Raw genomic sequence first — 25,087 nt, 5'->3', positions numbered from 1 at the left:
TTATACTGTTTCTCAATGAAACGGTGAAGTAGGCTATGTGCTGTGAGTGCTGACAGCTTAAACAGAGTGACTCACAGAGAAAACAGATGTACCAGCACAGCAGATCGTGTACATTGGTCACTGTGCTGTTTGTTGATCTCAAAGTTCCTGTTGGTTTTTATTGCAACATATTATACATTCCAGTGGCTTTATTTGATACAGCCAATTGCGTGTTAGTTCGTGGGCCGCAGAAGAATTACTGCTGTTTAAAGTCCAACGCTGTTAACATTGGTCTGTATTTGGTGTCGATACATACTGTGACCTCTTTTTGTGCAACCCCACCGGTAGACTGGGAATCATTTAATGTTTGAAGACGTAAATTGTGTCAGTGAATTTCACCCCGTGACTTCATAGCGACTGCTGGGGATGTGGCTGGATGTGAATAGAGTGTCATGACTGCATTTAGAGGAAGATTCGTGTAAACCCATAGAAAACTGGATTACCATTTCATTAAGGAAGGTTCTTTTTCCATCCTACAAGTAACTGATCAGGGGAGAGCATCATGTTTGGTCATTACTGTGTCCTTGACATGCTTGTGGTGTTGTTCCGCGCTCTACCAGTCAGCTTTATTCTGTATAAAGGACATGGAACGTAATAAACAGCATTGCCTTGACTTTAAAGACTACCAGCTACTTGCCATCAAACAAGGCCCCATTAACTCTAACCCTAACCCCATCAGTAACAGTTGAATTTTTCTTTATACTGTGCTATGAACTTAGGAGATGTACTCATTAAATGTTGTTAATTACCTCTTTATTGGAGGGGAGTGGGGATTATATGAGATAAAGCTTACAGCTAAAAGATAAATGTTATTTTTTTTTGCTAAGTATGCTACAAACCACAGTGACCCTAATAGGGATCTAAGGGTCTCAGTCTTTACTGTCTGACCTGATTTATCTGTGGACAGCCAGGTGTCCGTCTCTGAGAACAGGATTACAAAATTAGCCGGAGAATTCCCGATTTTTGTTGCTTTTATGTTTTATTTTCCAGTCAGTTAAAAAAAAAAAAGGTACGAGGAAACACAGAGTTACAAAAGTGCAGTAAGTCTTCTTACTGGCACATGTTGTCTAATGGATGGACCTGATGCTGGTGGTCTGATGTTGCAAAAACCAAATCAAGTGACTTTTGAAACTGCAAATACAGTAAACAAATAGGCACAAAGAAGTGCACGCCCCACGCAGGTTGTCATACGGGAAGAATTAAATGCCATTTAATTCATGCTGACAAAGCCAAGGGTCTCGCTAAGACATGGGTGTGAAGGTGTAGAAGTCTATTTGTTAATCACAGTGCTTTGAGTAAACCTACCTGTCATGTGTTTAATCAGCAGGTTCTTTTGTTGAGATGTAACAATAAGGGTGATGTGGGTGATATATCATTGGGGCATTTACATCAAATACAGTGACACGCATGATAATGAGGTGTGAACACGATGACATTTGGGATGATGAAAGGATTGCCAAACTTTCACCACATGAAAACTGCCCACCACCCACTCATCCTCTCAGTCAAACTGCAGCGTGACCTTTGAACAGATGAGTCTACATCAAGTGGACCTCACTCCTGCTGTGGCGAGCAGCCTTCTTCACTCATCAGTTGACTTCATGTGCTGCTGAGTGGTGCTGCACTTAAGGCTGGACTGATATACGGTCTTCTTCAATAGGTGAATTTGTTGTCGTACCCATTTTCTGTCAGCAATGATTCTTTACTGTTTTTGTTAAGGGTTTTTTTTTCTTTAAGAATCACATAATAGGCAGGTAATGTTTTCTGTGTTAATTACTGCCTCTCCTTGATGATTGCTGTTCAAGTATTTGTTTTTGAGAAGTTCTATTTTTCATGTCCAGTTTTTTAGCATGATCACAGCTTGGTGGTACTTGGTGCCCTTTTTCTGTTCTGTTTTCACATCATGTTGTGCGTCATTGTACTTGGGAATTACATTTTTTTGTAAACCATGTCTTTCTCCACAAGAACAAAGCCAGACTGAAGAGAGCTCAGCAGCTGACTGTGTGTTTAATCTGGGGAATTTTCACAGTGGTGTAAAGTGTTATTTGTTTGACTTTGTGAGTTGTACTTTTGCCTGTTGAGCATGTGCACGTTTGCGGTTACTGACCCTTCTGTCTTTGTCTGTTTTTGGGGTCACAGTGAGGAGCTGGAGTGTGCTCAGCGAGGTTAGGAAGACGGCAACATGGCAGTCTTCACTCAACTGGGTTTACTGCTTTGGAAGAACTTCACCTACAGACGGAGACAGACTGTAAGTAGGAGTGTTTCAAATTACTGACTCACAAGAACAAAGGGCTGGATCAGTGCACAGTAAATTATGCACTTGGCTGTTTGTTTTTATGGGGCTTACTTTTTTTATTCTACTTTTAAAAATGATTTAACATTGCTTATGTTGTTTCTCTGACCAGACTTTTCACCGCTGAGTTCAGTATCACATATTAATGTGTCTCTGTAATACAAACAATGTATTGCAGCAGATTCTTAGGCACGTAAAAAAAACAAAAAACTGAAGACATTTAGAGAACAAAATGGTGGCGTTCTATTTTCAGTTCTCTTGTTCCCTGAATGGTTTGTCTCAGTCACACTTTCGGACTGTCGACTTTTGAGTCAGACATGATTTTTTCCAGTATCATGTGACCCGTCGTCAGTGCAGCACAAAAGCCTTGATATGTTTATGCATTTCCTCATTAATATGCGTGTAACCAATACATGTGCAGCCCACAACAATGGAAATGAAGCGAATATCTCAGCCAGACTGAAAAGCATTACAGTTTACTGATTCCTGTGAGTCAGTCGAAGATGTGACGATGACACATTCACATGTCAAACCCATTATCCTGTTGCCATTTTGTGCTGGTCGAGGCCCACACACTCAAAGTCATGTGAATCAAATTCAGTTCCAAGCTGCAGCATAGAACTTCTTTATCTGTGAAGAGGCTCATCTGCATACAATTAAACCAGTTGTTCATCAGAAAACTGTCCCCAGAGTGGCGGCTGTGGCTGCTTGACTTTCAGGCCAGTCATTTTCCCAACAAAGGACTACAGTGCCTTTTCCTAGACACTCTACCCCCGTCCTGCACTGCACGTCTGCCATGCTGGACACGGCTGAGACGCAGGCAGCTGAAGCGGAGGGGCCATATGGAGCAGATGGACAAACACATAGTCCTTTAAACCCTGCAGACCTCTTTCTCTCTGTCTCCCCTAATTAACCCATATACTTTACCCAGACCCATGGTGGGATTACTGTATATAAAGGACAACAGCTGACAGCCCCCCCCCCCCCCCCCTCCCCCCCTCCATACACACATATACATGTACACAACTGCAGATGTTTTTTTAAAGAAATTGAGATTATCCTTAGTTGAACTGATTGACACATCTTTTTTTTTTACGTGTCTCATGTTCCACAAGTGTAAAATTCTGTTTAATATGTTTTGTTTACATCCTTTGTCGTCCTCTTTTCTTAGATCCAGCTGCTGATTGAGATTATCTGGCCCCTGTTCATCTTCTTCATCCTGATCTCGGTCCGGATACACTATCCACCCTACGAGCAACATGAATGTAAGCAGACCTTAAGAGAGTGAGGGGAAGGGAGGGAAGCAGCCGATACTTCTTCACTGTCTTCACTTCATTTAGGTTTTTTTTATGCTACTGTTGAATGCATTGTCAGTCTACAGATAAATGTTTGCCTCTCGGTTCAAGGTACGAGCAGCTTGTGAGTCATCCAAGGTTTCCACGTTACTGTGGCAGATAGATCAGTTGGATTTGTCAATATTTGTTTGCACTGTGTGAACATGTGATTGGACCCTCAGCTCCTGGAAAAGAATTACAGTATCATTTGTTGTCAGAGCCAGTTTCACAACTTTGACTTTTCAACTCAGTAAGATTATCACTGGTTGAAAGCACACACACACACACACACACACACACACACACACACACACACACACACACACACACACACACACACACACACACACACACACACACACACACACACACACACACACACACACACACAGCTCTTCAAATTAGATTTTTCACTCTCGGAAATGAAAGCACTCACTCAGTTTCCTTCCATTAACTGCTTATTAATTTCAATTTCAATTACATGTTCTTTAGAAAACTTGTTCATATGAGTCGATCATTTTGTGTACGTACTTCATTTTGTTTTTGTTTTTTGGTGAGTCAGTTCCATGGAGGAGATTTGGAAAAGTTAACACAGGATTGAGCCTGTTCACAAATGTAGACTTTAAGGTACCTACTTTCAAACAGATCAAGTGTAGTTATGTAATCATGATGAACTTGCCAATGATCGATCGGTTGACGACCGAACCAGTTCCCTATTTGGAACAAAATCATTGACACCAAACTGCAGCGTAAAAACCAGTCCAAACCTGGTTAACCCAGTGAACCCCAAAGAAGTGTGTCAACTTCCTGACCCATTTGTCACTTTGTATATTTGTCTTTGTCTTTTCTATAGCTAGTTAACCTCTGCAAATTGCAGCAGTAGCAGTAAAATCAGCTGATAAGAGTTCATACAAGATAAAGTCAGCAACTTCTAAAGCTGATTCTAAATGCAGTGATGGCTGTGGCCTATGTGTCACAGTCCACATGCTGTGTGGACAGAGAACCTAATGATCTTTTTTGACTGCTGTTAAAAGAGCTGACATGATTATTTAAAGACAGAAAGGCTTTTTTTTTAAAGGTGGTTATGGTTTTGTAGAGAGAAAGTAAAGTAAACTAGCTTGTTACTGAGAGAACAGGGTGAAAATGGTAGCATTGACCTGATTTGCAAGACTGACAAATGTTCTAAGAAGAACTGGGTATAATGATGTATGTAAATGGATATGTAAACTTCAAACTTACCATAATTATATGTTTTAATTCTCCAGGCCATTTCCCGAACAAGGCCATGCCCTCAGCAGGTACGTTGCCCTGGGTACAAGGCATCATCTGTAACGCCAACAACCCCTGCTTCCGCAACCCCACCCCTGGAGAGAGCCCCGGGGTGGTGGGAAACTTCAATGATTCCATGTAAGTAAAATATTTATTCATAGTCAACCAACACACTGCTTTGGTTTTCACTCAGTTCAAAGAAAAAAAAGGTGTTTTGTGTGACCTTGTGGTGATTTTATTCAGCCCTTTATAAACAATAATAATGATTTTGATTCAACACCAAATACATTCTTTTACATAACCGAGAGGCCATCCTCTCAGGACCGAAATTATCCAGGGATGTGAAACAGTGTGTTTTTCTTCTGTCTCCGTGGATATGATCAGAATCTCCCGTCTGTTCAACGATGCCAAGAAGATCCTGCTGTACACTCAAAATGATAAGAGCTATGAGGGATACAAAGGACTGCTGAGGGCCCTCAGGAAGCTGCAGAAGAACCCTGCCGGTAAGGACAATTTGCTTTTTGGGGGTTTTAAAGCTGTTACATGACAGATTGTTGAATCCACCCCTTAAACTGTCAAGATTTCATCATAGCTTTTTATTAAATTAACACCTACATTTAAAAAAAGGAAAATAAGGCGCAAGACATTTATTGACTGAAATGACTGAATAAATGAACAAAAAGCTGATTAGTAACTTGCTCAAACCAGATAAACGTGACTAGTCAAGGTCACTGCTGCAGAGCTGAGGCACTCTGATTCTTCAGGGGGTTGTTGAGGGTGTAACATGTCCCTTCCTTATCACTGTCTGCCAGCCATGGTGGGCCCACGTCCTAAGCGCTCTTGTGACGTGGTAGAGGCGGTCTACAAGACATGAGAAAAAAACAGAGAGTCATGCATCACCCACTGTATAATCACAGCACAGATCTGGTAGTAAAATGCCATGTTGTTCTGACTGGAGTGTTTGCGGCTTCCTGTGTATGAGGACCGACTGCAGAAGTTGTCTACCGCTGATTAAGCGCATACTAGTTCACAGACTCTCTTATCAAATTTTTACCGACACATTCAAATGTTATCTTAAATATTAGCGCTAAGGTATCTGTTTCATCATCCTCACCTCAACTGTTGCAGAGCAGAGAAAGATCGCCCTCTTAAAATAACATGTTGTTGATGCCCCCGCTGTGCTGCTGACTCAGTCAAAGTAACCTGAAAATAGGAAAGAGGGCTGCATTGAACTCTGCACATACTTTTCTCTTGAACAGAGGTCACACAGACACATTAACTTTGCACAGAAAAGATTTTGCTCAGGAAATGACTTCCATTTGAATTTGGTACCCGTTGCTCCGATGTGAGAGGCATGCTGGGAGCAATCTCTGTTTTCCATGCTCCACCATGCTTACAAAGACAAAAAGAAAAAGGAAAACATGTTATGAAAAAGCTGCAACACTGTATAAAACAAAGGATAATAAGACAAGGAAGGGCATTACAGGACAGGTTGCAGGAACAGTAAACAGCAGTGATGTAACCACTGACCTTAGTTAATTGCTAAAGTGAAATGAGCAAGTCTAATTAGATGGCGGTGTCTTGTTTGTTCCATTAAGGTTGTTTTGCCTCAGTAATATTGCTCTTATTTTCATGTGAAATCCGTCCATTTGCTTTCTATAAATAGAAGGCTATTAGCTTGCTTTCACATCAGACCCCCAATGTTAAAGTACATTGAGTAGAGTCTAATATAAGAAATTATGCAACAAAGCAGAATGATCAAGGCTCTTTATTGTGTTGGCTTCCGTCTGCTCTGTAAGCCCAGAGCTAAGGTTTGTTTTACAATGTTCCCACAAAGAGAGGCATGGTCTAAAAAAAGGAGCAAGATCACAGGATACTGTATGCAACAGAAACTTCTCTTCTATCTTCCGCCATGTTGTTTGCGGTATACATTACAGGCCACTAATAGCCAGTAATGGATCGTTTTATTATCTGCTATTAATGTTTTTTTTTCTTACATTTTAACCACACTGAGCAGAGCCAGGGTTCTGCCTTGACTTTTTTAAAATGCATTTTTAATTTGTAAGATATTCTATTGAGCATCATTAATTATTTCAAAAAGGGTTTGTGGCATCTGTGCACTTCATCACAATTGATTTTTTTAATGCACAGCGTTCCGATAGTACTCAATCCCATGTCCGTATTCCCCTCTGTATTTGTCTATGAGCCACGTGAGGGATGTGTTGATGTAGCGTGGGGACGGTCATGATGCAGGAGACAGCAAACAGAGCGACTGCTGCCGCTGCAGAGTGACGCTATAGGAATAACAGCGTGGATCAAAGAGCCCCTCACGTGTCGGTTAATAATTCAGCGACTGACGGGGTCAGAGAATGGGATTTACACTAACATGGAAGGGGGGGATGATAAAGGTCAGATAGTAGTAATTCGATTTCTCTCTGTTTTTTCATCAGGTCTAATGTGTTTCTGCCATGAGACAGTACAGAATGAAAATGAACAAACATTGTAACAACAAATTCATGCAGCATTTTTAAGGATAGAAAGGTTTTCTTACTGCCATTAAGATTAGATGTGCTACAGGTATCCCACCATCTGTCTCTTCACAAAAGTGAGGCTGAGAGTGCGATTGCATAATAGAGAAGAACATCTTATATTTTTAGCCTCTCACCACCTTCATATTTTATCTCACTGACTGCCTTAAAAGTCTCCATTTGATTCAGAGGCTTGACATGTTGAGTCTGATCTCTTAAAATGGACACTTTGCTGCCTATTCTTGTTTTTTCACAGACACCAAAACACACACACATCCTTGAATCGCAGTCTTCATTAGGAGTCGAAAAGAGTAAAGTCAACACTTATCAGTTCAACCATAAACAGCAGTCCAATATGTCAACTTCAAACTTTACATGAACCTCCTCAACATAATATCTTTAACCTAAAAATAGCTTCACTTCTCAGACAAATCAGTCGCACTCAGACATACAATCCAACAAGTCATCTTTCCTTCAGTCTCTGCACTGAACAGCCCATCCATCACACAGCCATTTTGTCAGCTAGTTTCATGCAGCAGCCATCTTTTGTCGATGTGACTACCAAAACATTTGGGCATACATTCACTAAAATTACAGGCTGTTTGTGGATGAGTCTGTGATGACACAGTTGTCAAGGTGCTATTTCATTTAAAACAAGATTTGCACCACCTTGGGCCTGTGCAGACATGCACGTGTTAGTTTAAAGCTAACCTTTGTTTCCAGTCTGCTCCAACATAGGAAAAAAAACACACAAACAAACACAGATATGGTTTGTACTACTTATGTTGTCCTGCTCCAAGAGACATTTCAGTTCTGATAAGTTGTAGACAAAGACGAAGATAAACACACACAGATAAGATAAAACAAGAGAATTAGTTCCACGCATAGATCCACATAGGCACCTTTGTTGAATATACAAATAATGCCTGACTTTCCATTTTAACAAGGTTGCACGACCTAGTCTGGTGTATCCTCAAGGGCCTGGATGCAGTGCACCATGGGAGCTCCGACTTCCTACAGGGACACTGATTAGACCTTATTAGCACTCCCTGGTTGTTCCCCTCTGAGAATAGAGGGCACATACATGCACACACAGGCACAGGTGCACAGATACACACACACAGACAGGCCTGGGGAGAGTACAAAAGATAGGGATGTCTGTGCAACACACACTCACACCTCAAACACAAACGGCATGCACAGCGACGGAGGCAGCATTACACGTGCACTCCCCCGACTCACAGAAACACACTGTTCTCTTTCACTTCCTCCCAGAGGATGCTCGGTTTGGTCACAGCAAAGTGTTTCCTGTTTCAGTGTGTGTTTGTGTCTGCGTTTGGTTTTCATCTGATAGCTATAAAAGATCGTAAAAAGGAATAGAGTTACCGGAGATTAAGGGAAGAGGGAGGTTAAATTAAGATGGGAGCGAGGGGGAGTAGGAAGACATGTTCAAACACAGCTATCAAAATTCGACTCAGCATTCAGTAGGTTTTGATAAGAATTTTGGAGAGCAGAGTTTCACAGAATAGAAACTAGGTGAAAGGTGAAGAAGGAAAAATGGAGGCAGGAAGGGGAATGGAGTGGCAGTATCTGTGCCAAAGTGGAATGCCCTATAGTAACCCCCATCTGAGTTCACAGAGTGTAGGAGTGTGTGTGTGTGTGTGTGTGTGTGTGTGTGTGTGTGTGTGTGTGTGTGTGTGTGTGTGTGTGTGTGTGTGTGTGTGTGTGTGTGTGTGTGTGTGTGTGTGTGTGTGTGTGTGTGTGTGTGCTTGCGTGTTTGCGTCCAGCCACACAGCTGACTCAGGCCAGTTTCATAAATGCTTTGACTTCTCAGGAATGCAGCAGAAGTACAAAAAGTTCCCAGAGCCAGTGAAGACAAATCTGTATCTGTTTATTTATATTAGATATATGAATTAATTTGGCATCAGACTGTAAGTCCAGTGACTCGTGTTGTATGTATAATCCACAGAAGGAAAGTCTGGGAATTCGGACTTGTTTTGCTCCACCATTAAGTGAGAAAGTGGTTAAAAGCCCAAAGTGGAAATAAGATTTTACCACCTCCCCTGCTGGGAACACTGCTGGCTGTCCTGCTATCAGTATCGACCACAAAGTAAAGACGTTTTATTTTCCATGGCTGTTGTGCCTGATGGTCAGTTGACTTAATATTTCTGTGTCTTTTTTCTCTAGGTTTCAAGTTGAAGGACTTCTTGCAAGACGATGAGACTCTTTCTCACTTCTTGCACCACAATGCCTCACTTCCTCGCCATGCGCTGAAGCAGATAGTGGAGGCCGACGTCAATCTGGAGAAGGTAAACTGTCACATATAGTATTGTTTCCTAAAATGAATCCTCATGTATATGATTGCAGTTTTTAGAACAGCAATGCACTCTTTACATCCATGTTTCCACAGTTAAAAGTGTAACCATTCTTTCATATCACTCGTCGGTAAACAATGAAAATCTCTGATTGTTGCAATTGTTGTAACTAAAATGATTAATCCACATGGATCAACCTCTGTCAGCTGCCCATACTGAAAAGCACATCATCATCCTCAACGCAGCCTCTCTCTTGTGTACTTTTCACATATGAGATAATCATGCTCCCCTGGCCACAGTGCTTGTGCATTAATCCAGTGACCTTGGCTCGACGGCCACAGGACTCTGCTGTGGCACAGCTAAGCCCTTAATACCCCGCAGAAAAATCACTGTGGGGGGGGGGTAGATTTTGCCTATGCTTTTAGGCCTTTCTTTTCCCTATGTTTTTTTTCCTTCATAAAAAAAAGTCTAATTCTATTTGGGAAATAATGATTTTATTTTCCTTTCGTCCCTGTATCCTCACAGATTTTTTCTTTTCTTATTTAAATTCTTCAGTTTTTCCTATTTCTCACTCAGTCTCCTCTTTCTGTTATTGTTATCTCCTCTGCTCTTCATTTCATTCCTCTCTTCCTGCACCTCATATCACTCCTTTTTTTTGTAGTTGAGATAATAATCAGTGTTGCAGTTACACCACACACACATACACACACACACCCCTCCCCTCCCCTCCCATTCATATCCCATATATTTGTATAACCCCATATCACATACATTTACTCATTAGGATACATAGGCCCACCCCAACAACAGCTCCCATCCCAGCCCGTCACAACATCCCTCCTCTGCAGTTGGTGGGCCAAGGTCACATGACGGCTCCCCTCCTCCCCTTCCCCGATTTCTCCTCACGTGCAGCGACAGAGGCTGAAAAACAAATTCACGTTACACCAAATGAGTCTGTGCAACCCCCCACCCTCCCCTGTCTCTCTCTGCCTGACATCTATTGATCAAAGAGGGTATAGTACAGGCTATAGGACACAGGAGTATATATATGTTAGTTTTAGATGATCTCTTGGCTCATTGTATGAGGACAGAGGTGGAAATGACTGAGATGCCACTTGTTATATGGAAACCACTTTTTGGTTTTTTTCACAATTATTCTATATAAGAAGAAGAAGAATCTGTCAAATATGTTTTGAATCATTGACATTCAATATGATCACCAATCCTGACTGTTGTAATCCCTGATATGTTTCCAATGAAAAGATTACCAGCTCTGCCTATGTGATAAATATTATGGCATAACACAGACTTGTCAAGGACATTTAGAAGATAAGTCAATGTGCTCGTCTCTCTCTCTCTCTCTCTCTCTCTCTCTCTCTCTCTCTCTCTCTCTCTCTCTGCCTCTCTCACTCTCTCACACACACTTATAAACACGCTCACATGTTTATGAACATCTTGACTCTGTCAGAGAAAACAGAGCCTCTGTCCAGTCCTTGATGTCCCAGAAAAAGGACATTTGTCACTCAGCCCACACAGGCTCAGCTGTGCGCTCTTTCAAGTAATGTTGTTCGACCATTTTTTTTTAAAGGCGTGAAGACAATTTTATCAGAAATAGTGAAAATGATACGGCTTTTTATCATCATACACACGTCTCTTAGAGTGGATTTTTATTTGGATTATATTGTTTATCAAAAAGCTTTTGTAAAGATATCCTTGGAATGCCCCAGTATTGACATTCATAACATTTCTTTCCCTTGGGTTTGCTCTGGTTAATATCTTTCTCTGAGTGTCAGTGTTTCGTTCTCATGGTCAGGTTTTAGAAAAGTAACTGATGCTCAATAGAGTCAAGAACGAGCACTAAAGAAACTATGTGGTGAAACACAAACAGTACATGTTTATCCTGTGGCATTTTGACTGAAGTTAAAATACTTACTTTTACTTTCTTAAGTTTAGTTAGTTTGTGTTTATGAAATAGAAATGTTCCCAATATGACATGCAGGATGCTTTACTTCTTTGTTGTTTAGTATTCATGTGTATTGTTTGATATTTATTTAAAATGAAGAATAAGCAATGACTACCTACATTTTTTATTATTATTATTATTTCCCCTTGTGTCTTTTCACAGTATCTAACTCATATGTGTGTCATAATTCTCTAATTGCTGATCTTTCTCTTTTCTCCTTGTCTAGGTGCTGACTAAGGGTTTCGGCTTCCATCTCAGAGACCTCTGTAACGCCACGCCACTGGAAGAGTTTGTCCACATTGCTGACCACAACGTGTCCCGTATGACTCAAGAAATTATCTGCAAGTCGTCCAGTGACTGGCTGGACCAGGCCCAGAGCCACTTCCTATCCAACTTGGACTTCCTTAAGCCCATTCGGGTGAGTTCATTTGCCGAGGTACACGCATAGACCGGTTGTAGAGTGTGATGGCCAGATCAAATAGATTAATCCACTGAAGTGTAATGCTTCTTCATGAGTATCATCACAAAAAACCCCACAAAAAGCGTCATGAGACCATCAGGCAGATTATAACAAACACACAGTTTTACTGGGACAAAGTATCTTGTCCACTGGCCTCAAGCAAGGACGACCCTCCTCTCCCGTTTCACTGGAGAGTATATTGTTTCATCACTGACTTGTGTTGTTTCACCACTCAATAGTTGGGTGTCCTCCAACATAAGCAAGATGCCAGGAAGTCAATATTGGATATTCTAAGAATGCAATAGTTTTCAGTCAACCGGGAGTCATATTATTACTTGGAAACAACAGCGTGTCTCTTCAGCCTTTACAAATCAGGTCATAGCGATTTTGTTTTTTCACTGTTTTCTCAAACACTGTTCCCATTTCAGCAAGTTGGGTGTTTACAGAATATGAGCTGGGACATGAACAAGTGCACACACGTAAAGATACACAAGAGAAGAAATGCAAACACACATCCGCACGGTAGAAGGTTGTTCCTGCACTTCAAAGACTGGCTGTAATAGCCTTTTGAGATCATTGTACTGTGACTGTTAAAGTGGAGTCAATGGTTGTGACACTAATATGATGTGACAGGAGGAATCACTGTTTGTATAACTCTGGCAGCTCTGTTCATCCATTTAAACTAAATCCCCTGATCCCTTGTCTTTTCTGGTAACTACAAAACTTTGTTTTCCATAACCACTAGTTTTCTGTCCTCACCCCCCCCACCCCAACCACCCACTTCTCGTCCTCTTCCCTTCATTTCCTGTCCATCGTCACCTCTCATCCACCCATATCTTCCCCAGCAGCTCACCCCCTTCCCATAAAACCCATGACCTACATGTGAGTCACGATGGTGAGAAGGATGGCAAGATGTGAAAAAAAACACTGTGTTCTGTTGTGCTGATCTTTAGAGAGAGAAACAGACAAAGGAAGAGACACAGAGAAAGTCAGCAAAGTTACAGAGATTAGAAATACTTGAGAATGAAATCAGTTTCTGGCACATTGTGGATCTGATTCACCCATAAAACTCACATCTTGTTCTTATTCTATAAACAAATATTGATGCAAGAGTGGAAATTCCTTTCCAGAAGTGTCAAAATTGGGTAAATAGTGAGGTCAGGAGCATTTTTATGTAAAGCAGCTTTCCCCCATTAGTTAACTTGTGTATGGGAGTATGTACACCAGTCAGCCATAATATTACAACCAGTAACTGCTTTAAATATTGATTGTGTGTATGTGTATGAGAGAGAAGTTTTGTTAAAGGAATAAAAATAAAAAACAAGAGAAAACATGCAATACAAGCTACAGTATCTTTCTCTCTGCTGAGACGGCTGCACTGTCTTCAGCGATGCCTGCGCTTTATCAAGTGTCAGCCTTTCCAGCAGCTGACAGCAAAGTGTGATAGATGAGAACACACACACAGAGGGAGAGGGAGAGGCAGTTTGACAGACAGGAACACAGGAGGTCAAAGCCAAACTGACCTGTTGTTCTTTCTCGCCTCCCTTCTTCCCTCACCTACGACCCCAATGTTGTTCCTCTGCTTTCTCTCCCACATCTCCCTTACCCCAGCCTCCTGCCCCCTCCCTAACATAACAACAAATTAGCTGAATGGCAATAAATGCTGTGAATGTAAGAGATGGAGAGGAAAGGCACATAAAAATAAAAGTCTGGAAATATACTACATGAAATACATGAATTACAGCAGCTACATATGTCATTTTTTTCCTATTGTTTTAAATTTTGCATGCAAACCAAAAGTACAATGGACAAGTCTGCAACACATTAATAATCCGCGTTCTCTCCAACAGAGGGATGTGAGGTCAGACCCCAAAGTCGTTCAGGACGTCTCAACTGCAACCGACAGCCTTCTGGAGAGCCTGGGAGCACTGGCCGTGGAGGTAGATAAACAACACACACACACACACACACACACACACACACACACACACACACACACACACACACACACACACACACACACACACACACACACAGATCACTCTACCCACACATGTTATAACATGTTCAAACTGGACTGCTGAGGTATTTGTTTCCAAAGTTCAGTCCTCAGTAGTAATATTTGTGAATAAAATCAATTCCTACCAAGAATGACCAAACAAGAAAGTCATGCCATTTAATGTACACACACTGCTTTTTTTTTTAGGTTCATGGTCAAACTGACAACTTAAGTAGGCCTACATACAGTACTGTATATATGATTGAGGGAGATCAGTTTGGTTTGCAGTGAGCTTCTCAGGTGCAAGTGAATAATAACAATGTGTGTGAAAAGTCAAGTCAACTTTATTTCTAGAGCACATTTAAAAACAACAGGTGTTGACCAAAGTGCTTTACATACAAGATTAAAGGGGGAAAGGAGGATCAGTCAGACATACTGCTTCATTCTAATACATATTTAAATGTTAAATGTTTTGTTAAGATTTTACAAAGAGTGTTGTGAAGACTGATCACACATCATCCCCACACTCAGCAGTCTCTTTATATGGGTCTTCTGAAGGCACATAGATATGCCACCCCTTGTTTTTGAAGCCACTTTCCACTTCGAGTTAATTAACAACACAAAGATGATGTGCACTGACAAACTCTTTTCTGTAGCTCAGATAACAACAAACAGGCTTTGCTTTGTGAACGTACCTGTAGGTAGCGGCACAAAAGCCTTACTCAGCCAAAAACCAGGTGCACTGTCGTCACGCACACACACACACACACACACAGTTGCTTTTCTCTCAGGCTCCTTTTCTGCTGAGTTGGCAAAACATAAAGAACCAGCTGTGTGCGTACCAGTGTGTGTGTGTGTGTGTGTGTGTGTGTGTGTGTGTGTGTGTGTGTGTGTGTGTGTGTGTGTGTGTGTGTGTATGTATGTTTGCAGCTGTGGTGGTATTTCTTGTCGAGCAGCAGGTGGAATCAGTGACTTCAACCACTAATTTTGAAGCCCACAACAGTCCTGCTCAAACCCCTTCCCACCATCAGTTGCTTGTTTCTTTTGGCACTGTGTGAGTGGGTAAAAGATTTGCAAACACGAACTCATGAAATATGCAAAAGACAGAAGTGGAAGCATGTCAACACAATGTCATTCTTACACAACCTCCTGAGTTTCAACAATTTTTGTTTGTCTGTGAACCAACACTTATTGATCTTTTATTATACCCCTGTGGAGACTTTTGTTCCTATTTTAGGCCAGTGGCACATCAGGTATGACATGTCAACACACTCTAGTGATATTATCTCTAGTGTGTATTTGAAGCAGATTATGTGCGTGTGTTAGCTTGCCTGGTTGGTCCACGAGTTATGAGGCTGGCAGAACGGAGAAATGTACTCATGTAAACTCTTAATTCGTAATCATCTGCCTGCCTGTGTTTCAATCCAGAGCTTATCGCTGTTGGAAGGCCAAAAAGAGCCGCAGCCATAATGTGTTTTCAAAACGTCTTTTCAGGAGGGAAGAAAAAGCTCGTTTTCACATTGTAGGCCATGTGACAAACCACATAAAAATGCTGCCAGTGGAATGGATATCTTGAAAAGGGTCTGAAAAGTTCTACAGTCAACACACAGTATTACAAGGACTATCCATAGCGGAGCACCAAGTGGAAAACTGTGCTGCGAAGAACTCCTACTCATGTTATCAGACAAAGATTACATCTATCCATTTTTGCATACTGTTTGGCCCAGGTTTTGCAAACTGGTGACTGATGATGAAAGTGTTCGCCCAGCACTGTGTAGGAATAAACGGTAGTGTTTATCAACCAGCATATCACAGCCACATGACAAATTAGGTTAACTTAACAAACTTATATGCATTCAACAGTGTTCAACAGCCATCAATACTCTTTATTTGTTGTTCAATCCCAATTAATTGCGATGTTCCCCTCCTAACCTTTTTCTAAGTTTGTAAGAAGATTATTGTGTTGCATTCGGAGCCCAGCGGTGCTGAGATTTGAATTTTAATAATGTGCACCGCGACTCATTCCCAAAACAATACAACACCCTTTAATGAAGACTTCAATACGTTGAGTGATAATTACAGGGGGGAAAAAGGCCATTAATTTCTTCCTCCTTTTGGAATAATCGAAAACATTTAGTGACATCTTCCTTGTACTGTTAGCCTTTGAAGTATTTGAAGCGGTTGCTTAGCAAACCAGTAGGGAGCGAATAAACTCTAGTAACCTCTCTGTTCCAAAGCCTGATCGTTGTCATCATGGAGAAACCCAGAACCTGATATCTGGATAAAATGATTGATCATCAGAGTCTCTGAATTCAACTCAGCCTCTTACTGTTACAAACAAATGTCAGTTTTAACATCAGTCGTTTGACTTCACACCGTTCATTCTGCAGTCTGACAATTTACATTGTGAGGGAGCAGGAATGAACTCTAGTAACCTCAAGACAAAGTGATTCTACTTTGAAACCTAATAATACTCAGGTCACAAGCTAGTTTGGATGTGGTTAAAATCTTTGATTTCATGTTCATCAATTCATGACTGTTCCCTGAGCTGCTCTGGTCTAAATAGCTGTGTGCTGGAGTGGAAATGTTGAACTATAGTAACCCCACACAGGCTCCTGGATGAGGTTACTCTGGGACAATCCTCTTCTGCTGTCTGCTCGCCTTGCGTGCGTGTGTGTATTACTCACCTAGTCACACAATTTAACATGATGGTTTCCCCTTAAGGGGAAATGAAACATATATTTAGTCGCACAAAAGTGCACAGGCAATTGCACGCTCAAACTGATACGCACATGACAGAAGTCTTGGCTGGCAGAGTTGTAAGTTGGGTTGGATATTTGTCTCTGCATGTGAGAGATTTTGACACAAATAGGACAGAGGATGAGGTTTCTGTCACTCATTGCAATGTTTTTGCAGCTACTGTAGCCTCAGGAAATGAACAGATGATGGTGCATGTTTACCCACACCTGTAACGCACACAGGCGCATTTGCACCACCCATGACCTTTTTAATGCAAAAATACACAGACAGTCTGTCACACAAGAAAACCACCCACACACAGACCCAGATATGTACCCAGTCTAACACGCACGCACGCACACACACACACATAATTATCACACCCATTTTTTGTGCGTGAACGAGCAGGAAAGCATGTGACAGTTTGATGTGGCCGAGGGCTCAGCTGCAAAGCAACCACATACACAACGATGTCAGGGAGTGTGCGTATGTGTCTTTGTGTGTGTGCGTGCCTTTGTGATCTGAGATGAAACAGATCAGTCTCACTTTCGCTTTGTTGGAAAACAGTGTCGATGAATACCTTGTTGACAGGCAGAATAAGAATTACACTCCGTGGACCGGACAACAGTTGGTTTAAACGAAGAGAGTCCACAGCAAAAACTGTTATTTGTTGTTCATGGTGTCAGGATGTTCTGTACATTTGTGCCTCATCCCACCCGTTTGTGCGATGTTGTGTGCATGTGTGTTTGTAAAGCAGTGAGTGTGTATTCAGTAACAGTTGTCAGTGTCTGCTTGAGAAGCCTGCGGAGGTGCCTATTAGCAGAATGACCGACAGTAACCTCTCTTTGTTCTCACACCTTCCATTCCTTTTGCACTCATCTCCACCTCCTTTCTTTCTTTCTTTCTTTCTTTCTTTCTTTCTTCCTTCCTTTCTTTCTTTCTTTCTTTCTTTCTTTCTTTCTTTCTTTCTTTCTTTCTTTCTTTCTTTCTTTCTTTTTCACATTTTCACCTCAGGAAAGTCTGATTTCGTCACCCTCCATCCCTCACACACCGAGCCCGAGCTTATTCTAAGCCCTCTCCCCTGGTTCATGCTCAGGAAACAAAAGCTCCCCTCTTCTTCTGCCCTTTCTTTGTTTTTAGCTGCATTAAAAACATAAACCTCCGTCTTTCATTCCTTCCCCATTTTGGCTTGGTGACATAAGTGTGAGTGTCCAATTCGTAGGCATAAACGGGGAATTTGTTGTGACTTGTTCCTTGACCTGAAGTAACCTCCAAGTGAACCAAAATGAACTCCCAGAATGATGTAACGCTGCATATGACTGAGAAATTTCTCTGGGGACAAGAGGAATATGACAGAGCTCTTTTGTTGGGTATTTTTGACAGCTTCCCCACACACTCATAGCCCTGTTTCCTTCACATGGGTTAAACTTTATTAAGGTGTTGTGTACGGATGGAAAAAAAGAGGAAAGAAATTTGTGCATGCGCTTTAAATGTACTTAGTACCACCTAATCCCCTAGTGAATAGTCTTTTTACAATTTAAAGAAACTATATGTCATCATAACTGCATTTTATGTAAGTAATAGTGAAATATTATGTAAGTAACATGACATGTTACATGCTCTCTGACTTTTCCTCTTGATTGAAATGCAAATCTACACGTGCATGCGCACGCGCACATGCACATGAACACTGGAGTGGGCACAGCAGTCAAATTTATCTTAGTCAGGCAGACAGCTAAGTGCTAAGTGTCTCCACCCCGCAGTGCAATACTTGACTTCCATGTCTAGAATACCACCACTCACTGCACAGCTGATAACCTTTGATAAGTACATCACCACACACAACCTCATATAAACATGGACATATGAGCAGGTACAGATACTGGAAGATTCCTCTGTTAAGAGGGATGATAGGATAGTCCGTCAAATGCACCTGTAGACATGTTTGTTTTCAGTTCTCAGTGAATTGCAGTATATGAGAACACTAACATCCAGGACATTAAGTAAACTCATCAACAGTACATGGAGTTCTTCTGCTCCTGGAAGATGATATTACGTAGGACTAATTTCACAGGCAGGGATACATACAGTTCTCAGTCTAAAATCAGTTAGTTCTCCCCTGTTCAAGGTTCAGACATTACTATCCATGAACTTTAAGTCACCTTAAAGCATGACTGTGGTAATGACCTTAACATTTGTTACGCAATGTTTAAAAGCTTTATTTTGTATTTTGAAAGGTGACATGGCCATTTACTTTTCATGGTGGTGAAAAGGGAACCAGTTTTGAATGTTTGTGACCAAACATCTTCATGCCAATGTTTCTGTATTTGTGTCTCCACCAGCTTTCAAGTATGAACAGTTGGAAGGATATGCGAAAGGAGATCCTGTATCTGACTGCAAATGCCACAAGCTCTCCAAACCAGATGTACCAGGCTGTGTCACGTATCGTCTGCGGACACCCAGAGGGGGGCGGCCTCAAAATTAAGTCTCTCAACTGGTACGAAGACAACAACTACAAGGCCCTGTTCGGAAACCATGGCAATGACAGCGAAAGTGAACCCATGTCTGCATACGACAACTCCTCAAGTAAGGAACTACCCTTTCATAAGTTTTGTCAGAGTTCAGATTAACAAGTAAAAAATCAAAAGACTAAAAATGTCTCTGCCTTTACTTTCCAGCCCCTTATTGTAACAACATGATGCGGAGCCTGGAGTCCAGCCCTATATCCAGGATGATCTGGAGAGCTCTGAAGCCACTGCTCATGGGGAAGATCCTGTACACCCCGGATACTCCCGCGACACAGAGGATCATCCATGAGGTACAAGAGGCCGCTGTAATGTCATGTTATGTAATCAGGGCCATCACTTAAAGTTCATTAAATGACTGAGGGTGTGTGTCTGTGCGCCGCAGGTTAATAAGACCTTCCAGGAGCTCGGAGTCCTGAGGGACCTCGGAGGCATGTGGGAAGAGATGAGGCCCAAAATTTGGAGCTTCATGGAGAATAGCGAAGAAATGGACATGGTCAGGGTGAGTGGGATCCGCTGACATCATACACGTACACACACATCAGAGCCGTGTTCTCACTGCTCTTCCTGTTTACATCAGGGGTTTAAAGGCAGTAATCTGTGCATCTCTCTGACTAGAAGTGTAATTATGTCTCTGATGTGACTTTGAAAGGAAATCTCTGGAGGTCACCACCCCAAATCTTTTCTTGTAAAAAAAAGAAAAAAAAATATATATATATTTATATATATATACATACTATATGACTACCACTGCATATCACAAAGAGAGTCAGTGCTTTAGCTTCTTCTCAGGCTGATGAAAGTGCAAGTAACAGTGCAGAAAGAGGGCAGATGCAAAGAGGATGAACAGGAGGGACACAAAAATCAACGACTAACACACAGACAGAGACATCAACTGAAAAAGACAAAGAGTTTAGGTCAACCATCAAGCATGATTCATTGAGATTCGGAAAACATGAAACAATACCAGACTCGCCTTCATTCAAATCATCTGTTCCCATTCCGATCAGATACTGTAGTGGGGACAAGCACACAGTGTGCTGGTATTCCTGTTCACAGGATAACCTGTCCTGTCACGATTAATGGGTATAAATCTTCTGTCTGTGTTGCAGGATCAGACATTTACTGCCATGCATGTGCATATAGTATGAAAAAACGTCTCATATATTTAATGAATTTCCTTCCCTTCTCTAGTGGAAATTGCATAAGCACTACTTCCACCTAGTGGTGAAAGGTGATATTTTTGAGTTCATAATGTGCCTCATATCTTCAATCTGGTAGTTTAACGTCATTGTAATTTTGCTCTGTTTTTAAATGAAAGGGCTTAAATAACCATATAAGGCAAATGGATTTTCCTCTGTCTGGGAAAGAGGGGAAGAGCTGTATTATCAGAGAGAGTGATTTTGAAAATGAAATGAAAAGTAAAATAGGTCAGGGGCCACACAAACACACTTCGAGAGCTGCGTCAATAGAGAGAACCAAACAAGCCTTCAGGCATAGAGTGAGTTGTTGTTTTTTTCACTGCTGTTTGGCACACATTTCACAGGTCAAGCTGCAAAAGGTCAAAAAACATTTTAAAGGTTTAATCACAGTATGAAATTCACTTGATTTTAATGTGAAATTACATAACGACTCTGAGACGTGAATACATTGTACATAATAATCAACATAATTCACTTTTTCTTAATTTTGCAGACCCTGCTGCAGAATAATGCCAGTGCTGCATTCCTAAACAGCCAGCTCAGTGAGACTGAGTGGCATGTGTCAGATGTGTTTGACTTCCTGTCCAAGGCCTCCGAGGACCACAGACCTGCAGGGTCCACCTACACCTGGAGAGATGTGTTCAATGAAACTGACCAGGCCATACAGACCATCTCACGCTTCATGGAGGTTAGTGTGTTAGTGAAAAATGAAGGATGCGCTACCACAAAGACATCATTAACAAAGTGCATAATAACAACAACAATGTAACATCATTAGTAGTAAGTTATATGTCAACCCTATGTGAATCATCCTAAGTGGTGTCTAAAAAAAGGGCTGTTATTTATCCATAGGTCAAAATGCAGAGAAAACTTAGTGAAGAAACAGGTTAAATGCCAATTACCCATTTAGGTCAGAACATTACAAAACCTCCAGTGTCTCCCGTTGTTTCTTATAGCACTTAGAACTGCATTAGGATCGTGTTACGGCTACCAAGAGCCTTGAAATCAAATGTTCTTTTCCTCTCCTTCCCCTGTAAAGTTATATCATTACCATGCAGAGTGTGTCACTGCTCCCTGTCTCTGTGTATTGGGTCAGTATGCCAGAGCCAAGCCTTCACAGTAAACAATCCCCCGATTCCCCCCCCCCTAAAGTTCTGCCAAATGTTGATCAATGTTCATGCCCCAGTGGATAGATAATTATTGTCCTATTCATCTGTGTCAGGGGATTTCTTCACTGAGGTGGCTAAAAAAACAAACACCATGGTTCAGTGGTCAAAGCCTGGCACTATACCACTGATTTATATGAAGGATCATATAATTTCAGTAAATACTGAAAATGAACATAGAAAAATATAAATGTTTCCACTCCATAAACTGATGACATGGACAGCTGATAAGAGACTAATGATCCTCTAAATATAACAGATGATTTTGATGTGGTTTTGAATCCACCTCATGACATTAGACTCACCTCATTCGACTCTCCTCTCTGATCTCTTTGGGTAATGTAATAAGTCACAAACGGAGAATTTCAAACCCAAACTTGAGGTCAGTTAGGTCTCTGTCTGTCACACAAATACGGAAACCAAATGAATTTCCTTTGACCTTGTTTGTATTAAGCAACACTCCAAACCTCCCACTAACCTAGTGACTGTGCTTTGACCTCTAAGAGGATCATATAATGTGTGTAAACTTCTATTTTTCATACCAATAAGTTCACTATGTCAAGGCCTTACACACCATAAAAGCCGGTCACGCCGAAGCATTAGCAGCTCTCGTGCAGTATTTTCATTACGACGTCGTCTGAACTCAGTGGCCTCTCACGTACTCTGTATGAGGGGATGAGGTATAAATCAGCTTATGTCAGCTAAATATGTGAGAGGCTAATCTGTAGGAGGTCTCAACAAATCAGGCACAAACTAAATGTGCTAAGGTTACTCATTGTCTACCTAAGACACATTATTTACAGCCTCTCAGCAATATTTGGGAGGAAAGCATGTGATAGTTTGAGGAGGACTTTTTATGACTTGTGAGTAAGCATTGATCAGTTTTGGAGGCATCGGTCAAATGAGCTGCAGGCTGATGACTGTAAACAACAGCAGCTTAACAACACCATGAGAACCATTTTACATTAACCTTTTAAAAAAAATAGTTTTCTAATCCTATCTTGCTCCAGACAGCATCCATCCATCCTTAAACTTGTTTCTTCAGACACCATTACATATACAACAGCTAATTCTCTTTTGCGGTCAGGCTGATTAACACATGGCATGAACCTACTCTCCCTCCCTCAGTGTGTGAACCTGGACAAGCTGGAGCCCGTGGCTAATGAAGAGCGGTTGGTCAATAAGTCAATGGGTCTCCTGGACAACCAGAAATTCTGGGCAGGAATCGTGTTCCCTGACATCGCCCATAGCAACAGCACCGACCTGCCTCCCAACGTCAACTACAAGATCCGCATGGACATTGACAACGTGGAGAGGACGAACAAGATTAAAGATGGGTAAGCAGACTGCGCATGATTGTTTTAATGTTTGTGACATTTTGCAGATTTCCTGAGTTTTCTGTTGCTACGAGACTTTTAATCTGTTATGTTGCATTGTAGGTATTGGGACCCTGGTCCCAGAGCAGACCCCTTTGAAGACCTTCGTTACATCTGGGGTGGATTTTCCTACCTGCAGGACGTCATCGAGCATGGAATCATCAGAGCCATCACTGGCAGCAAGGAGAAGACAGGCATCTACATTCAGCAGATGCCCTACCCCTGTTATGTTGATGACATGTAAGTAAACAATGCGGGAAGAAAGCTTCAAATATTTCCCTGCACAGAGACTGTTCAACTCATTTTTTGTCTCTTCTTTCAGTTTCCTTCGGGTGATGAGCCGGTCGATGCCTCTCTTCATGACCTTGGCGTGGATGTACTCAGTTGCCATCATCATCAAGGGCGTCGTGTACGAGAAGGAGGCGCGGCTCAAGGAGACCATGAGGATCATGGGACTGAACAACGGCACCCTGTGGCTCAGCTGGTTCATCAGCAGTTTAATCCCACTGCTGATCAGCGCCGGCTTGTTGGTGATGTTATTGAAGGTTGGTGTCGGACTCAGGCACACGTGCATGCAAGACATCATCACATGAGAATGTCAACAAATTATAGAGAGAAAACTCACTCAGATTCACACTATCAGCGCTGATGTTCATACTTAACATTTGACTTCATAGTCACTCTTGTTTTTCCGTGACCACAATACTTCATTGTCTAAAAATGTTCTCATCCTGTGGAAAACAAGTGATATCATTCTGTTGTAAACTCTCTGCTCTTCTCCCTCTCCACCCTTTTTTTCAGATGGGAAACCTGCTCCCCTACAGTGACCCAGGGGTTGTGTTTCTTTTCCTGGGCTCATTCGGCGTCGTAACCATCATGCAGTGTTTCCTCATCAGCACCCTGTTCTCCCGTGCTAACCTGGCAGCTGCCTGCGGCGGGATCATCTACTTCACCCTCTACTTGCCTTACGTGCTGTGTGTTGCCTGGCAAGACTACGTCGGCTTTGGAGCCAAAGTCATTGTGGTGTGTGGAGGAAATTTGTTCATACTCACATTCACGCAGCACATGCATGCACCTACGTATTGATATACTTTATGCAGTCAGTCATTTCTCCACTAAACTCTGGTTTCTCTGATCTGTTCAGAGTCTGCTGTCTCCCGTTGCTTTTGGGTTCGGCTGTGAGTACTTTGCCCTGTTTGAAGAGCAAGGTGTGGGTATCCAGTGGTCGAACCTGCTGGCCAGCCCTCTGGAGGAAGACAGCTACAACCTGACCACCTCTATCTGCCTCATGCTGTTTGACGCCGTTCTGTATGGAATAATGACTTGGTACTTTGAAGCCGTGTTTCCTGGTGAGTCATTGATGAAGTTTACAATTGTGGCATTTTTCTGTTAATTTGCTAGTTAGTCGTGTATGAGTTAAAAGTTATAATATTATTAATTCTTTTGAAAATGTCCCATTCCAGGTCAGTATGGTATCCCCAGGCCTTGGTATTTCCCTTTCACAAGAACATACTGGTGTGGGGAGAAAGAAAACAAGAACCTCTCCACCCCTTTGTCGAAAAAGGGCAACGCGGAAGGTACAAGTATTTTCAAATTTAATACCGTTTGTGAAACACTGTCACAAGTTTAGAGTTATCTTCACAATCCTTAGCTTACGTCATTGCTAAAAAGTCACTGCCTTAATTTTATCCACAGCTGTGTGTATTGAGGAGGAGCCAGGTCACATCGACCCGGGCGTCTACATCGAGAATCTAGTGAAGGTCTACAGCCATGGAAACAAGCTGGCCGTGGACGGACTGTCCCTGAGGTTCTACGAAGGACAGATCACCTCGTTCCTTGGACACAACGGCGCTGGCAAGACCACAACTATGTAAGATAA

General features: G+C 41.8%; 1 protein-coding gene across 2 annotated transcripts in view; it reads left to right on the top strand.

Moving 5' to 3' along the window:
• Positions 1 to 25,087, top strand: part of LOC310995175 (phospholipid-transporting ATPase ABCA1-like) — a 39,000-nt gene that overhangs the window by 1,898 nt on the left and 12,015 nt on the right. For both annotated transcript variants that reach the window (XM_083984131.1, XM_083984130.1), the window contains exons 2-19: positions 2,179 to 2,287; positions 3,504 to 3,597; positions 4,932 to 5,073; positions 5,320 to 5,438; positions 9,651 to 9,772; positions 11,968 to 12,159; positions 14,052 to 14,141; positions 19,282 to 19,525; positions 19,618 to 19,757; positions 19,850 to 19,966; positions 21,160 to 21,354; positions 22,961 to 23,169; positions 23,272 to 23,448; positions 23,531 to 23,753; positions 24,010 to 24,231; positions 24,353 to 24,557; positions 24,672 to 24,785; positions 24,904 to 25,078. In XM_083984131.1, the coding sequence (XP_083840257.1) occupies positions 2,222 to 2,287; positions 3,504 to 3,597; positions 4,932 to 5,073; positions 5,320 to 5,438; positions 9,651 to 9,772; positions 11,968 to 12,159; positions 14,052 to 14,141; positions 19,282 to 19,525; positions 19,618 to 19,757; positions 19,850 to 19,966; positions 21,160 to 21,354; positions 22,961 to 23,169; positions 23,272 to 23,448; positions 23,531 to 23,753; positions 24,010 to 24,231; positions 24,353 to 24,557; positions 24,672 to 24,785; positions 24,904 to 25,078 (2,846 nt within the window). In that variant the 5' untranslated portion in view covers positions 2,179 to 2,221. The remainder of the gene's footprint in view (positions 1 to 2,178; positions 2,288 to 3,503; positions 3,598 to 4,931; positions 5,074 to 5,319; positions 5,439 to 9,650; positions 9,773 to 11,967; positions 12,160 to 14,051; positions 14,142 to 19,281; positions 19,526 to 19,617; positions 19,758 to 19,849; positions 19,967 to 21,159; positions 21,355 to 22,960; positions 23,170 to 23,271; positions 23,449 to 23,530; positions 23,754 to 24,009; positions 24,232 to 24,352; positions 24,558 to 24,671; positions 24,786 to 24,903; positions 25,079 to 25,087) is intronic.

Source organism: Trachurus trachurus (assembly GCF_905171665.1).
Source record: "Trachurus trachurus genome assembly, chromosome: 1".
In the NCBI taxonomy this organism is placed as follows: domain Eukaryota; kingdom Metazoa; phylum Chordata; class Actinopteri; order Carangiformes; family Carangidae; genus Trachurus; species Trachurus trachurus.
This window is presented reverse-complemented; position numbering and strand designations above follow the sequence as displayed.